Source organism: Rattus rattus, chromosome 1, assembly GCF_011064425.1.
Source record: "Rattus rattus isolate New Zealand chromosome 1, Rrattus_CSIRO_v1, whole genome shotgun sequence".
Lineage (NCBI taxonomy): Eukaryota > Metazoa > Chordata > Mammalia > Rodentia > Muridae > Rattus > Rattus rattus.
In genome coordinates, this window is record NC_046154.1 from 210,733,187 (window position 1) to 210,747,413 (window position 14,227).

General features: G+C 48.0%; 1 protein-coding gene and 1 long non-coding RNA gene across 2 annotated transcripts in view; one reads left to right on the forward strand and one right to left on the reverse strand.

Moving 5' to 3' along the window:
• Positions 1-285: 285 nt before the first annotated feature.
• On the reverse strand, positions 286-1,669 carry LOC116910649. The gene is made up of 2 exons (XR_004389189.1): positions 1,623-1,669; positions 286-1,183 (listed from the first exon to the last, which is right to left on the reverse strand). It is a non-coding gene; the product is annotated as an uncharacterized LOC116910649 (long non-coding RNA).
• Positions 1,670-1,698: 29 nt separating this feature from the next.
• Grhl2 (grainyhead like transcription factor 2) overlaps positions 1,699-14,227 on the forward strand; it is a 122,423-nt gene continuing 109,894 nt past the window's right edge. Inside the window, exon 1 of the mRNA XM_032914581.1 lies at positions 1,699-1,764. Coding sequence (XP_032770472.1) covers positions 1,745-1,764 — 20 coding nt within the window. The 5' untranslated portion in view covers positions 1,699-1,744. The remainder of the gene's footprint in view (positions 1,765-14,227) is intronic.

Consider the following 14,227-nt stretch of genomic DNA (forward strand, 5'->3'; position numbering starts at 1 on the left):
AGTAAGTAGCAAGTGGTCAAATTAAGTTGTTGATCCATCAAGAGATATGCACTGCTGAGAAACAGAGAGCAGGTCACAGAGCCACCGGGCAAGGGCGACAGTGGAATGTGCTTGTCTGCCTGTGGAGGGGAGAAAAAGAAATTAAGGGGTACACGGACACGAGTTCAAACTGTGTTCACAACATATTGTTTCTAAGAAGCACGTGTATGGTTGCTTATGTTGCTATCTTAAAACAATAAAAATGTGAAAGTCATTTGCTAAGAGTGGAAATAAGGAACAACCAAACCTAGTCCCGTAATTTAATTCCCCCAAACCATGTGACCTGCAAAGGTTTTAATACAGAAGTTGTGTCAGGTCTGACAGCTTCGGTGCTCCAGTGCTGGCTTGACGTAAGACGTGGCAAAGCTCTCCAAACCCTCCTGTGTTTCCACAATCCGCACGGATAGGCTAGGTCCCTGTCAGAACTTCCACAAGCGATTATAAAGTACATCAGGCTACTTCGAACTGTTCCGGAGCAGAAGAGAAAACCACACAAACAAGTCAGTTTCATCCTGCGTTGTTCCCCTGGCAACCATATTAAACTGCAAGGATAAAAGCGCCTTTGTAGTAGCTGCTTCTATTGAATTACAATGTAAATGTTGATGCTTGCCTAGAAATGTCAACCGGCGACAGGCTTATGGAACAGATGCAGTAGTTGTTCCGCAGTGCAGGAATCCCAGGCTGCGGAGAGATGCAAAAGGTGCGCCCGGGCCATCTTAAGAGTCTCTTCAACCGAATCTCCTTTCTCCATCAAAGCCTCGCCGCACTTCATAGATCCAGCTCAGGAAAGGTCGCTCGACTGTTTGAAAACTGAAAACGACCTGTTATCTTCTATGCATCAGAGCACGAGAAGAGTTTGTTGTGGATAAGAATGCTAACAATGCAATTACGCAAGAGACCCGGCAATCTCTGTTTCTTTCCCACTCTTAGCATAGCGTAACTCTAGCTCCCTGACTCTTCTGCCCGTCACTTAGTTCTCGTCCAGCGGGTGTCAAGTGGCAGGTGGTGAACTGGCCATTTGGTTCCGGGTGGCTTGTTGATTCCTGGGTTCAGCCCTCGATCGTCCTTCAGTTTGACCCGCAGTACCTAGTGTCTGCAGGCGGTGCTCCCTGCTCCTTCTCTCCCATCACCTCTACCCCAGCCCCTAGTCAGGGAAGAAAGTCGAAAGTGGGTGGAAGGCAGCTCGCAGAGTCTCCAGCGTGTCACCGCTCCACTCAGGTAAACTTCACAGTGAGTGACCTGCACTTGGAGAAGGGCCTTACCTGAGCGCGCCTCTACCAATGGCAGCTCACCTGAGGGAGCTCCGTAGCCAATCACCGCGCAGCTCGGCCCTCCGGCTTGTACCCTTTAGTGAAAGAATTCAGCGCCTTGCGAGAAAGTTACCTGTGGCCGCCCAAGTCCGCCACTTTGCGCTCTGTGTCTGCCCATTGCCGCGATCCGGGAGGACTCCGCGCCGCCGGGCCGCCTCCGAGCGCGGGCCCCATGTGAGGGCTCCCTCCCCCCCCATCCCACCTTTCCGGCTAGGTGAGGGCGCGAGCGAGCGGGCGAGCGAGAGTGGTGAGGGGGGACGAAAGCAGAATTACCTGTAGCTCTTGTTCTGCCATCTCGGGCGCTCTCACACACCTTCACCTGCACAGACTTGAAAGTCCAGTTTCACCAGAGGCTGAGGCTCCAGGAAAAGGGGAGCGAGTTCATTGGATCAAACATGTCACAAGAGTCGGACAAGTAAGTGGGTCGCACGCGCCGGCGGCGGCTGCCGCTGCCCCTTTGGGCTGATGGCAACTGGTTTGTTATGTTTTTTTTTTTAAGTCGCTATTGTTGGATTTTGGTTTTGTATTTTTTTTCCTCTCTTTTTATTTTTTTTCTTTTTGATGGATCCAGACCCTCTCGGATTATATTTCTACCCTGATTCAGGGAAGAGACCCTACACGAACGTGAATGTTTAATACTTGTTTTTGGGCCTTGCTAGTAAACGTGGGTTTTCTTTGCTTCCTCCCCGACGAATGAGCTCAGCTCCCACTTCCCCGACCGGACGGACCCTTGGGCACTGATTGAGGTTTTGGCAGATGGTGGCGGGAGGCCTGTAGTTACCCCCTTGCCTGGAGGTGCTCCCCAGCCTCGGATTTCCTGGGCCATTTGGAAGTTCAGTAGACTTCCTTCGATTAGGCCAAAGGGCCTGCTGGAAAAGCGGTCTGGGCCGCTTTTGTGTGCTCTCAACAAAGGGCTTTTATGCGATTGCAGACACGGCCATTTTCCCCACTGCGGCGACCTGGGGTGCATGTGCACCCCAGCGCGGGTCCCCGACGGGACCGAGGCGCGGGCAGGCCGCGATGGCGGGTCCGTGTGCGTGCTTGCTTCTCGTTCCCTCCCGCCCCCCACGCAGTGTCCCGCCACCTCGCGCAGGTGTGGGGCAGGACCTCTCGGGAGTGGGGGACTGATTTTGAGGTCGGGTACGAAGGGGCGCCCACACTTAGGCTGGTCTCCCTGCGCCCCGACGTCGTTGGCTCGTACGCGTCCGGTGACCGCGCGGCCCACACTTTGGAGGCGGCCACCTCGGGCGTGGGGCTCGATCGGCCTTCGCAAGGGCTGTCGATGGCAGAGGGATGGGGGAGGACAGTGGTGCACGGGGACTCTGGGTTCTCCGCGTCCTCGAACGGAGTTCTGGACTGCCGGGGAGCCGCGTGAGCCGCGGGGCGCGGGGCCTGGTCCGTTGCGGTCCCCGCCTTGGGGACGGCTTTGTGCGAGCCGGGGGAGGTGGGGCCGAGGGCGGGAGCGGGAGGGAGCGGGAGGTGGGTCCCGCTGCCCTCCTTCCATTCGGTGGCGACACTTCCTTCCCCCTCCTCCCGGGGCGTCCTAGGCCGGGAACTGGTTGCGTCCTATTGGAAAGGCTCAGAGCCGCACTTTTGCTGCCCCTGGTAACTTAACCCGGCTGGTGTGGCCATTCCAAGGAGACCTTCCTGAGAGTCTCGACCGAGAAAGGCGCAGGACCAGTCCCAAGTTGAGGAACCTGGAAGGGAGGAGGGCGGAGAGGGAAAGCCTGCCTGAGCTGATTTTTGGATGCGTAAAGTCGCGATGCGACTTTCAAAATCTCCTTCTCTGGTTACCCTTTAAGTGCTGAAGTGGATACCGGAATCCGAAGAACTAGTGTTAGGAACTCCGCCAGGGGTTCGAAAGCTTAGGGATGGGGAAGCGGTTGATTGTACGAGATAACCCTATCCACATCTCGACCTCCACTTTAGTTCTCTTGGTAGTGGAAAGAGTCATCACTTGAGTTTGAAAACTCATATAACCCAAGTCCAAGACAACAACGTTTTGTTTTTCGTTTTTATTTTGGTTTGTTTTGAGTTTGATGTTAAAAAAAAGGGGGGGTGGTGCACATTTACTTTAATTGCACAATTAACTCTCAGTTTGACTACTTAGTTCTGTGGCACTACATGAGTCAAACTAAAGAAGAATGCAAGTGGATGGGTATTTATTTTCTCCAAGTTATACTTAGCACCAATAGGGATAATTTATTCAGTATTGAGTCTAAGTACTGAGTACTAACAATCTGGCTTAACGGGTATGTGTTACCTAGCTTTTATGGCTAATGTCTATCTAGAATTACACAGCATTTAATGAAAGTGGCGTTAATCTGGTGGTTTTTCAGGATTCCATTTTGCATTCTGGGAAAACTAACGATACTATAAGGAGACCATGATCAAACCTCCCTTGCTTTCTCTGCTCAAACCGCTGAGAACACTTTGAAGTAGACCAAGATTTCTGAATCACGTTTTTGAATTGAGACACCCCCTTCCTTATCCCCCCTTCCTTCTTTCAAGACAGGGATTTCTGTGTAGGTACTGTGTCTGTCCTGTGTCTGTCCTGGAACTCACTCTGTAGAACTAGCTAGCTTCAAACTCAAAAATTGGCCTGCCTCTGTGACTGGGGTGTTAGGATTAAGGCAAACATCATTATAACCAGCTCAAGATTCACTTTCTTTTTTTTATCTTTATTAACTTGAGTATTTCTTATTTACATAAGATTCACTTTCTTAATGTTATCATCTACTATGGCCCCTGAAGGGATGGACCGAGGCATTTGATGGGGTTGGGACTCAAGAGAGAGTGCCTGAATACCTAGCTGAAGCTGACAGTCAACTGAGCATGGGAGAGTCCAGGAGCTGGACCTTACAGTGTTTCCGGGTAAATCAGCCTAGGAGGCCTGCCTATGTTTTCTGGAAACACCCCCCTAGAGCAAACTCCTAGAGATTAAATTCCAAATCCCAGTGAGATATAGGTAATCTTTTCAGATTGCCTAGGAAGGTCTTCTCGTTAGAAAGTTTACTTTGAAGATGAATCTTCATAGTATTCGTACCACTGTATACTTGTGTGTGTTAAAACGTGTACACAGAGGCACAACTCACCATCTGGGGGTGTCAGTATTGGCAGCAAGCACCTTTACCCCGAGCCATCGCACAGCCCAGAGTCAGCCTTTCGGTGGTGAACTTTTCAAATGGAGACGTTCTGCTTTCTGTGTTCCACCGTGCTGATGTTATCATTCACTAAAGCAAAGAAGAAAAGAGGACATTTTGTCTCTGTGTGCGTTTCAAAAGGTCCTGCTCTCCCGTCTTAACCTTTTATGACAGCTGATGATCTTTAGCAATAAGTACATTTGTGAGCAAGGCTCTGTTTGATTAAAAAACTTCTGGGAGGTCTGGGAGATGGTGGCACACAGTTCTAATCCCAGCACTGGGGAGGTCGAGGGAAGTGGATCTCCAAGTTGGAGGCCAACCTGATTTACAGAGAAAGAGAGTTCCAGGGCAGAGATATACAGAGAAACAAAACAAAACAAAACAAACAAACAAACAAACAAACAAAAAACCTCAAAACTATCAAATACATCAAGAGGACACAATAACGGATAATAACGGATTCTGTATATATATTTCATAAGCAGAAAACATGCTTTCTAGTTAATGTACTGCTTGCAACATATTACATAATACACTGCAAACAGGTCATGTAAGGGGCTACACTACACTGAAGGTCAACCCAAAAATAGACAAATTTAAGACAGCACCTGACAAATGCCTGAAAGTTACAATAATTTTAAAAACACTTTTAAAAACACAGTACAATTCATTGTTTTGGAATTTCAAGACTGGGTATGAGAACCACCACCTGGCACAGCTCATGGCTATTAATATGTTTTCCCCTATCTGCCTACTACAACTACACTTGCGTTGTGTGTTTCAGCTTAAGGGGTGGACTAAATATATTTAGTTTAAGTTTTCCCTTACTTTTTTTTTTCTTTTTTTTTCGGAGCTGGGGACCGAACCCGAGGCCTTGTGCTTGCTAGGCAAGCACTCTACCACTGAGCTAAATCCCTAACCCTAAAATTTCCCTTACTTTTAAAATGTCCTTTTCCATTAAGCTATATTAAATATCCTTTAAGGTAAAAATGCAAATGATTCATCACATCTCCTCTCTACCAGTACAAATAAATACCTACTCATTTTTCTTTTCACCTCAAGTATGTTTGGATATTGGATATTTTGAATTAGCTACTGAGATTCACAGGTGAACCTCGGGTTGCTTACAAGTTCAGCATGTGTTAGGAGAACAAGGCCAACCAATTGAGAAATAATCATTAGGCAAGGACAGAATCTGTGCTGAAAGCCATATGCACAAGAGGGGGAGGAGGTGTCCCCGTAGAGCCATCGACCTCTCTTGAAGGAAGGCCTGAAGAAAATGAGGGGCCAAGCCCTGAAGATACCCGGAGTGGAGGTTTCCCCGAAAGAGCCTTGAGGTGTGCATGCTTTGGAGGACATTAATGTGATCAGTTCTCTGCTAGTCCAGGCTCTGCATGCTCAATAACAAGGCTATGCTTGAATGGGGTGACCAAGAAGTGACCAGTGAGTACCCAGTGGGTAACGGAAGAGCCAACTGATAACAACGTCAGTCTTCCTCCTTTCCTAGCACACCTGGGGTTAAGGCTGAGGGTTCAGCATTCTTTGACAGAGGGCTAAACTATGCATTCTTGTTATAGCAGAGTGAATACACACAGAAAGCCCTGGGTTAGAGCTGGAGCAGAAGGACCTCCCATAAATCTCCTGACTCTAAATTTCACCTGCCTCAGTCCTGTCCACCTCAGACCTGTCACGTTAGCCTGTACCAAACAAGCCGGCGGGCCTTCTCTTTCCCTTGCTCTCATTCAGCCTCTGCAGGCTGCACACATCAGAGGGGTTGAAGTTGTCACATGCACCTGGCGGAAAATGCTGCAGATTGCTTTAATTGGCACCCCGTTGCCCACCAAGTGAATTGACACACAGGCAAGGCTGATTTCCCAAAATAAACAATAAAATGATTGGCCACGCTACCAAAATAGAGTAAAAAAAAAAATCTGTGAATCAACTGTGTTTGTACTTAAGAATAGGATTCCACATAGCGAATCTTGATATCTCTGGTTGCTCAAACAAACAAACCACCTTCCACCACTGATAAAGCCTGGAGGTGGGAAATCGTTTCTCTGGATGTAGCCCAGGAACCTTTACGTAAGCTTTGACCCAGGCTTTATGTGACGATTGGGTTCATTATAGAACTAATTCTTTCAATGACCGCTTCACACAATAAATGCAAAATCTGGAACTTTTTAGATGCTAACGGACACCCAAGTGAAAGGAGACAGACTCCTGCTTTACCCCAGGCTACCCTGGTGGAGCTGCTGCTGGTGAGATTTTAACTGGATGCAAGAATTCCTAGGCCTGCTCCCAAGCTTGTTCGTGTTCATTGTTTTGCTAAACTGTGGCTGAGGGACGGGTGTGTGCTGGGGTCATTTTGACAGCTCGCCTGTTTACAGAGCTGCTAAAGACCTGTTTGAAGTTTCCCCCACCGGGTCCAAGGCTGCACTAGGGTTAGAAACCCGACTGTCCTTCTTCAGTTTGACGTTGTAGCTCTTCCTGAGGGCCGTGGTTTCTTTGAATAGAGACTCCATTTTGCAGATCAGACTTCCATGGGATGCTGGTCCCTGCTGAGACAACTGGGCCAAGAAAAGGATGCTGTAGTTTTTTTGTTTTTGTTTTTGTTTTTCCCCAGGGCTCTGGAAGGTTTTTTTTTTTAAAGGTTTATTTATTTTATGTATACACTGTAGCTGTCTTCATACACACCAGAAGAGGGTGTCTGACCCTATGACAGATGGTTGTGAGCCACCATGTGGTTGCTGGGAATTGAACTCAGGACCTCTGGAAGAGCAGTCAGTGCTCTTAACCACTGAGCCATCTCTCCAGCCCCTGTAAGTTTTAAGTATGACCAGAAAATAGTGCTGGAAACAGACCACGAAGTCCAAGCTACCTAAATGGGCCCAGAGCTCCCTTAAGAGGCACCGAAAATAAGTCTGAGATGACAGAGCCTCTATGTAGTCCAGGCTAGCCTTGAATTTGAAGTTTCTTGCTTCAGCCTCTAGTGTGGCGCTGGAGTTACCTGCGTTGGGTAGAAAGTAGAGGGCACATTTAGGAAAGCAGCCAGGAAAGTCAAGCAGAAAGAAGCATCTGAACCGAACCGAAACTAAGAACTGGGTCTGAGCCGGGCATTTGAAACTTTGTTCAGAGCAGACTTGCTTTGGGGCCTGTGTTGTTAAATGTATTTGTGAAGAATTCTTTAGTCAGGTGGTGGCCTCAGCCCTTTTATGACTCTGGTCTAACCAGGCATATTGTTTTTCCTTCCTCCCCGCTTCCTTCTTCCTTTTCTGTACATCTCCTTTTGCTTTTGTTTCTATGAAACAAATGTCTCAAGTAGCTCAGTCTAGCCCACTAGCTAGTGATAACCTTAAGCTCCCAGTCCTGCCTTTGCCTCTGGAGTCTTGAGATGTCAAGCGTGCACTTCTGATTTGTCTGGTTTTTTTTTTTTTTTTTTTTTTTTTTTTTTTTGTTTGTTTTTTTGTTTTTCAAGACAGGGTTTCCTTCTGTAACTCCGGCTGTCCTGGGACTTGCTCTGTAGACCAGGCTGGCCTCAGAACTCGAGGTCTTTCTGCTCTATCTGGGATGCTGGGATTAAAAGCGTGCATCCCGATGCCTGGCTACATTTCTGGTTTTGTTTGTTTTTTTTTTTTTTTTTTTTTTTTTTTTTTTTTTTTTCCGGAGCTGGGGACCGAACCCAGGGCCTTGCGCTTCCTAGGCAAGCGCTCTACCACTGAGCTAAATCCCCAACCCCGCATTTCTGGTTTTGTAATGAATGCTTTGGCGGGATAGCGGCTTTTCCTCGTTCTTCGCTTCCCACTTGCCTGAAGCTCGACGTTTGTCTTCCGTCCTTCAGCCTCCCGGACATCTCTTTACTCATTGTTATTCCTTCTGTATTTGGTGAGCATCGACCGTTGCACTTGTGCCTTACCAGATGTGTTTGCTCACTCGGGTTTATGAACTCCAGCAGCCCATCCTTGTCACTCTGCCATGTGTGGTCACGTGATGGCAGCAGGTGTTGCCCCATCTGCTTTAAATGGGTTAACTTTAATGCGGGGGGCGGGGGATCAAGTGTTTTTAATGTCAGGTTTATTGGGGTCTTTGGTCTGAACCTTGGCGCCCATGTTGGGATGTCCTCACAGTCTCTGTCATCCCAGGCGATGGTACCCAGGGATTGCTAATCAGCTAAACAGGCTGCAATCTAGGCTTGTTCTGAAACTGGAGCCATCAGCTTGGCAACCCTGCCCGGGAAGAATTCCTCAGCGAGCAGCGACAGGCTGAATAGGAATTTTGCTTTGGCCCATGAGGTCTGGTTGGCTGTTGGTTGCTCAGTGAAGACTCTTACCTGGAGGTCCTTGATTCAGTAGCCCTCCTGCCCTCCTTTTGGACTCTCCCCCACCCGCCCTATAGTGCATCTCTTAGATAAAGCCAGCGTCCTTGCAACGGCGTTATATATTTATCCTTTGCCAGCAAGGTGTATTTTATGGTGCTGCACTTCTTTTTCTTAGGCAATCCTGGGGATCAATACTAACACCTCTCACATGCCAGGCAAGCACAGAGACCTCCAGTTCCACTAAGAGTCCTCCTCTCAGACACCTGCTGCCATCTCTATATAGCCTTGGCTGCCATGGAACTCGCTCTGTAGACCAGGGTGGTCTGGAACTCAGAGATCCTCCTGCCTCTGCATCCTTGAGTCCTGGGATCAAAGGCATGTGCCATCACCTTACACACACACACACACACACACACACACACACACACACACACACACACGTTTATGACTGTTTTGTGGGTTTTTTTTCCCTGCACATTTATCTGTGCACCATTTGCTCTGCCTGGTGCCTGCAGAGGCCATAAGAGAATGTGTTATTCCCTGAAACTAAACTCACAGGTGACTGGGAGGCACCTTGTGGGTCCTGGGAATTGAACCTTTGGAAGCAGCCAGAGCTCTTAACTGTTGAGCCATCTCGCCTGCCTCCACTCTAGCCTTCTTACCAGTACACGGCACAAGGCTAGGTGGAATGGAGACTGGCAAGAATCTGAGGGGATCTTTACCCTCCTCCATCCCAACCGTATTAGGAAAAGAAATATTGTAATTCGGTGTGCTTCGGTGAACACTATCAATATTATTTATTAAACACTATACATTCTGAATTGCTCCTTGAATAGCCACCATATCTTGAGAACTTTGTGGTGATTTCAGGGAATATTATTATGAAAAGAAGTCTGGTCTGTAGAGACTGGCTGGTGCACTTGAGAGGGCGTTCTGTGAGAGCAGTCACTGCCCCTGACGTTGTATTTTACTTTGTAATGAACTCGGGTGGCGGTGAACTTGGGCTGCAGCACTTTGCAGAGGTCTGATTTCACTTGCACTCCCAGGGAAATGCTTCTCCAAGCGCTAATGCTGGCGCCCTCCAGAACAGAAGAGGAAAGCAGCACTTATTGCTTATATTTTGGTCCTCGGGATTATCTGAACTTGTAAATAGAAACACGGAAGAGCCCACTTCTCCCACAAAGGCCCATGCTCAAAGCTTTCCAGTTTCTATTGTTGTATCTCACTATTATTATCGTTATTATTATTGTTGTTGTTATTTTCAGCAGGGGACCGGAGCCCAGGGTATCTATGTGTTAGGCACACACTCTGACATTGAGCCCACCACCACCCTCTGCCCCGAGTCAAGGCTCAAGTTGGGGAAATACTCAAGTTGGGGAGAGGAAAGAGGGAAGAGGAAAGGAAGGAATAAAGCAAGCATGGACAGGAGGAAGCCGCTTTAGCTACGTATGTAACCAAGTTAAGGATTTGGGGCTGAAAATTTCATAAGCAAAATGTTTGGCGTCCCTTCCGTGGTGCATGCTGGGACTGTATGCATGAGATTAAGCTTGCAGTGGTCTGGAAAACTCTCCTTTTTCTTTGAAGGAAGTAGGCGTAGGTATTGTGTGTTCTCTTCTTAAACCGTGGATGTGAGTCTGTGAAGGGCTGGCTCCGAGTGGGTCTGGAGGTCACCAGCGCTTTCCTTCCCACGCTCAGCCCTCAGCGTTGCCTCAGTTCTCAGTTCAGTGAACCCCATGAAAGCACTGCTTTCAGTACTTTTCCGGTCTGTCTTTCCAAAAAACCTGGAACAACATAGCATTTACCTCTTTCCCGCATTGCCAATAATGTAATTAACATAAGATTTTTTTCTTTTCACCTGCAAAATGGAGTTGGATGAAGTGATCTGAGGATAATCGCCCTCTCCAACATATGGAGTCTACTTTTTTTTTTCCGTTCAGAGAGGTCTGGGTTGGTGGAGGCTCCAAGGATCCAGGGATGCCAGGCTGTGGGCCTGTCTCCTCTTCATGAGCCTCTCCAGAATAAAAGGTCATCTGATTAAGAACCCAAGTGATCCGAGGCCTCCAGCAGCCCGGGGGCACTGTGAGGGCACAAGATCCACAGGGCAGCTGAGCGGTGATATCAGTGGTTCACTGGAGGATTTCGGCCCTCGCAGCCTCCCAGGGCTGCTAGATAAGTGGTTCAGGAAATCAGATAAGCAGTGCTGGCAAGGACGCTGAGAACTTCTTTACAGACAGGTCCCTGGAAGTGGCTTCCGCTGGGCCCACGGAGGGAGAGGGAGGGACTGGGGGATGGGGAGGGGCGCTTAGGAAGGTGAGAGGCGTGGCCTGCTTCCCCCTTTCTCCTCCTCCTCCCTCTCTTTTTCTCCTTTCTCTTTATTCTCCTCCCTTCTTCATGTTCTCTCCTTTGCCCCACTTCCGCCAGACCTCTGTTTCTCCTCCCTCCTTTCCTCTCTTCCCCTCCTCTTCTACCCCCACTCCTGCCTTCTCTTTTTCCCTATGCTTCCTTTTAATAGAACCTAATTCAGGGAATTCAGGTATTGAGTTTTGGTTTCTTAAAATACCCAATTATGTGACTATGTTTTTATTTTAATCCCAGGTGTGGGGTAAGAGGCTGCTTCACAGCAGGTGATTACGATTTGCCTGGTGCACTGGTAGGGGTGTGATTTTTATTTTGCTAGCTGCAGATAGTTTAATTCTGAGGACTCTGGAGAGCGAATAAATAGGAATGCCCCAGAGGGTCTGTGGCAGCCACTGCTTCCCCTGCTGCTTCTCCCCCTGCTGCTGCATTTGCAGTTGTGTTTGCTGGACTGCTGGATATTCACTTGATGAAGATTGGACTTGCCCTTAGGAACCGGATGCCCTTAATCAGCAGGAAATGGTCTAAAGAGGTCTACATCTCCCTTTCCCTCTAACCTTCTATCTCTCCTACCTGGTGTTGTGGGGTTGAGGTGGTGGGAGGGATTAGGGTAGAATAAGGGTTGGAAGGGTGATAGAAGAACCCAAAAGACAGCAGCTGCAGTTTTACACCAGGTTCAGAGGACTGTATTAGTTCACATCAGGTGCACAGCTGTCATTGATTTAGGCCAGGAATAAAATCTCCTATTGAGCTGAGAGATTAAGCACCTCTGGTGTGGGTATTCTCTGGTCAGTAGCCCCTGGAACTTGGGTTGGAAGGACCTTGTTTGAGACACATGAATCTGATACATACTTTTAAAGACGTACAGCGGGGACTAGAGGGGCTGCTGCACTTCCAATAGACCACAGTTTGATTCTCAGCACTCACCTAGGTGACTCATAACCACCAGAAACTCCAACTCTAGGGGATCCAACTCTACTGGCTGCCATGGGCATCAGTACACATATGCACAAATGTCCTCACACAACACACGCATATGTAATTAAGAATGATAAAGTAAGTCTTATTTATGTATGCCATCCATGTTGAACGAGAGACAAGCATGAGTCATGATGGAACTGTGGTTAAGAATAAGCTGAGGTCATAAAACGTATACGAGTGGCAGATACACACAGGGAGCAGGGCTTAGCTTCATTAATTAGAAAACAGGTTTTTGTTTTGATCTTGGTTTTGGTTTTGGCGGTCTTGAAACTCTCTCTGTAGACTAGGTTGGCCTTGAACTCACAGAGCCTGCCTCTGCCTCCTGAGTGCTGGGATTAAAATCGTGAGCCAGACTTTCTAACCGGAATGATCCAGATGTACTCTGACAAGTTGGCCAAGATTACTAGTACTAGAATGAGGTGAACACCACAGCGGAAGCTCACAGATCATTCCTCGACCTCTGAAAGGCAGGTTAGTACATATATATTCACGTGTGTGTTAGTACATATATATTCACGTGTGTCTGGTGCCTGAGGAGGCCAGGAGGAGGGGGCTGAGTCCTCCAGAGATGGAGTGACAGACAGTTGTGAGCTGCTGTGTAGTGCTGGAAACCTGCAAGAGCAGCAAGAGGTTTTAATTGATGAGCCATCTTTCTAGCCCCTATTTTTTGGTGTGGTGTTGAGACTGTCATATAGTCTAGGCTGACCTCAAACCTGTGTTCTGGCTTTAGCCTCCTAAGTGCTGCGATTGCTGGCGTGTGTATATATATGCCTGGCCACAAAGGATCTTCTTGGAAGCCGAGTTTCAGCAAGATAGGGGTATAAACATTAAAAGTCATTAAATGTTATATTGCCAGCCAAGTGGCAGTGGTACATGTCTTTAGTCCCAGCACCCGAGAGGCCGAGGCAGGCAAATCTCTGAGTTTGAGGCTATCCTGGTCTACAGAGCAAGTTCCAGGACAGTCAGGGCTACACAGAGAAGCCCTCTCTACCCTCCCAATCCCATCAAAAAAAAAAAAAAAAAAAAAAAAAAAAAAAAAAAAAAGGTGTTACCTGAGAAATACTGAGTAATACTGAGTGAGGAGAAACGTCTGGGCTGTGTCCTAACCGAATGTTTACTGGAGTAGAAAATGGAAGCAGATAACACGCGTGAAGATAAAGAACGCCTTGTTCTCCGCAGGGGGAAATGCGGGTGTTCTTAGCCTCTTTGCTTTTCTACTTTGTTGGAGTGAGCATGCTCTGCTTTTGTTAGGAAGGAGAAATTTTAAGGACTGTTTCTAAGCCAGATGGTGGTGGCACACATCTTTACTCCCAGCATTCCCAAGTCAGGGGCAGGCAGTTCCAGGTTAGCCTGGTCTACAGAGTGAGTTCCAGGACAGCCAGGGCTACATTGAGAAACCCTGTCTTGAAAAACATTAAAAAAAAGAGACTGTTTCTAAAAACAGCTACTCTACCATGGAGGCATTTAAAAATGAGACTTACCTCCTCAGAAAAGCTTGCCCCAGCGAAGTTGCCCTAGTACACGGCCCAGTCCTCTCTTCCCTTTCTGGTCAGTGTGCCGGGCTGCCCCTTGGCTCTGTTCCTTCACATGCCTGGAGATGGTAGGTTTTGTGTCATAATGATTGGGATTTTTGTGTAATTACAATTGTTAAATATGATTAGTTTTCAGTGTGGATAGCGAGGGGTTTCCATCTTTGTGTACTTCGAAACTGGAGAATGACTGTGAAGTCAAGAAACACTTACTCTTCCTCTGAATGTGCGTGTCTGTTGTACATGTGGGCCCTGAGAAGCGCTCTCCAGAGGAAATTCTGCCTCAGTCTGAACTGTCCCAGACTCCACCCGGGTGATCTTGGGAGAGAGGTGGTGTTGGCTCCAACTGTGTTCACTTTTAATGAGGATGTCACAGCAGAGGCGGGAAGCTGGCCCTCTAAAGCTGAGAGCTGAGGGGTTGTGTTAACGTCCATCCTCCCCCTCACTAACTGCCCTCTGCAGTCTCATGGCTCCTCCTGCAGCTTCTACAAAGATTACTGTGGGCTGTTCCTTGAGCTTCGTGCTTACTGGCTTCACTGTGGGATCTTTTCTGAA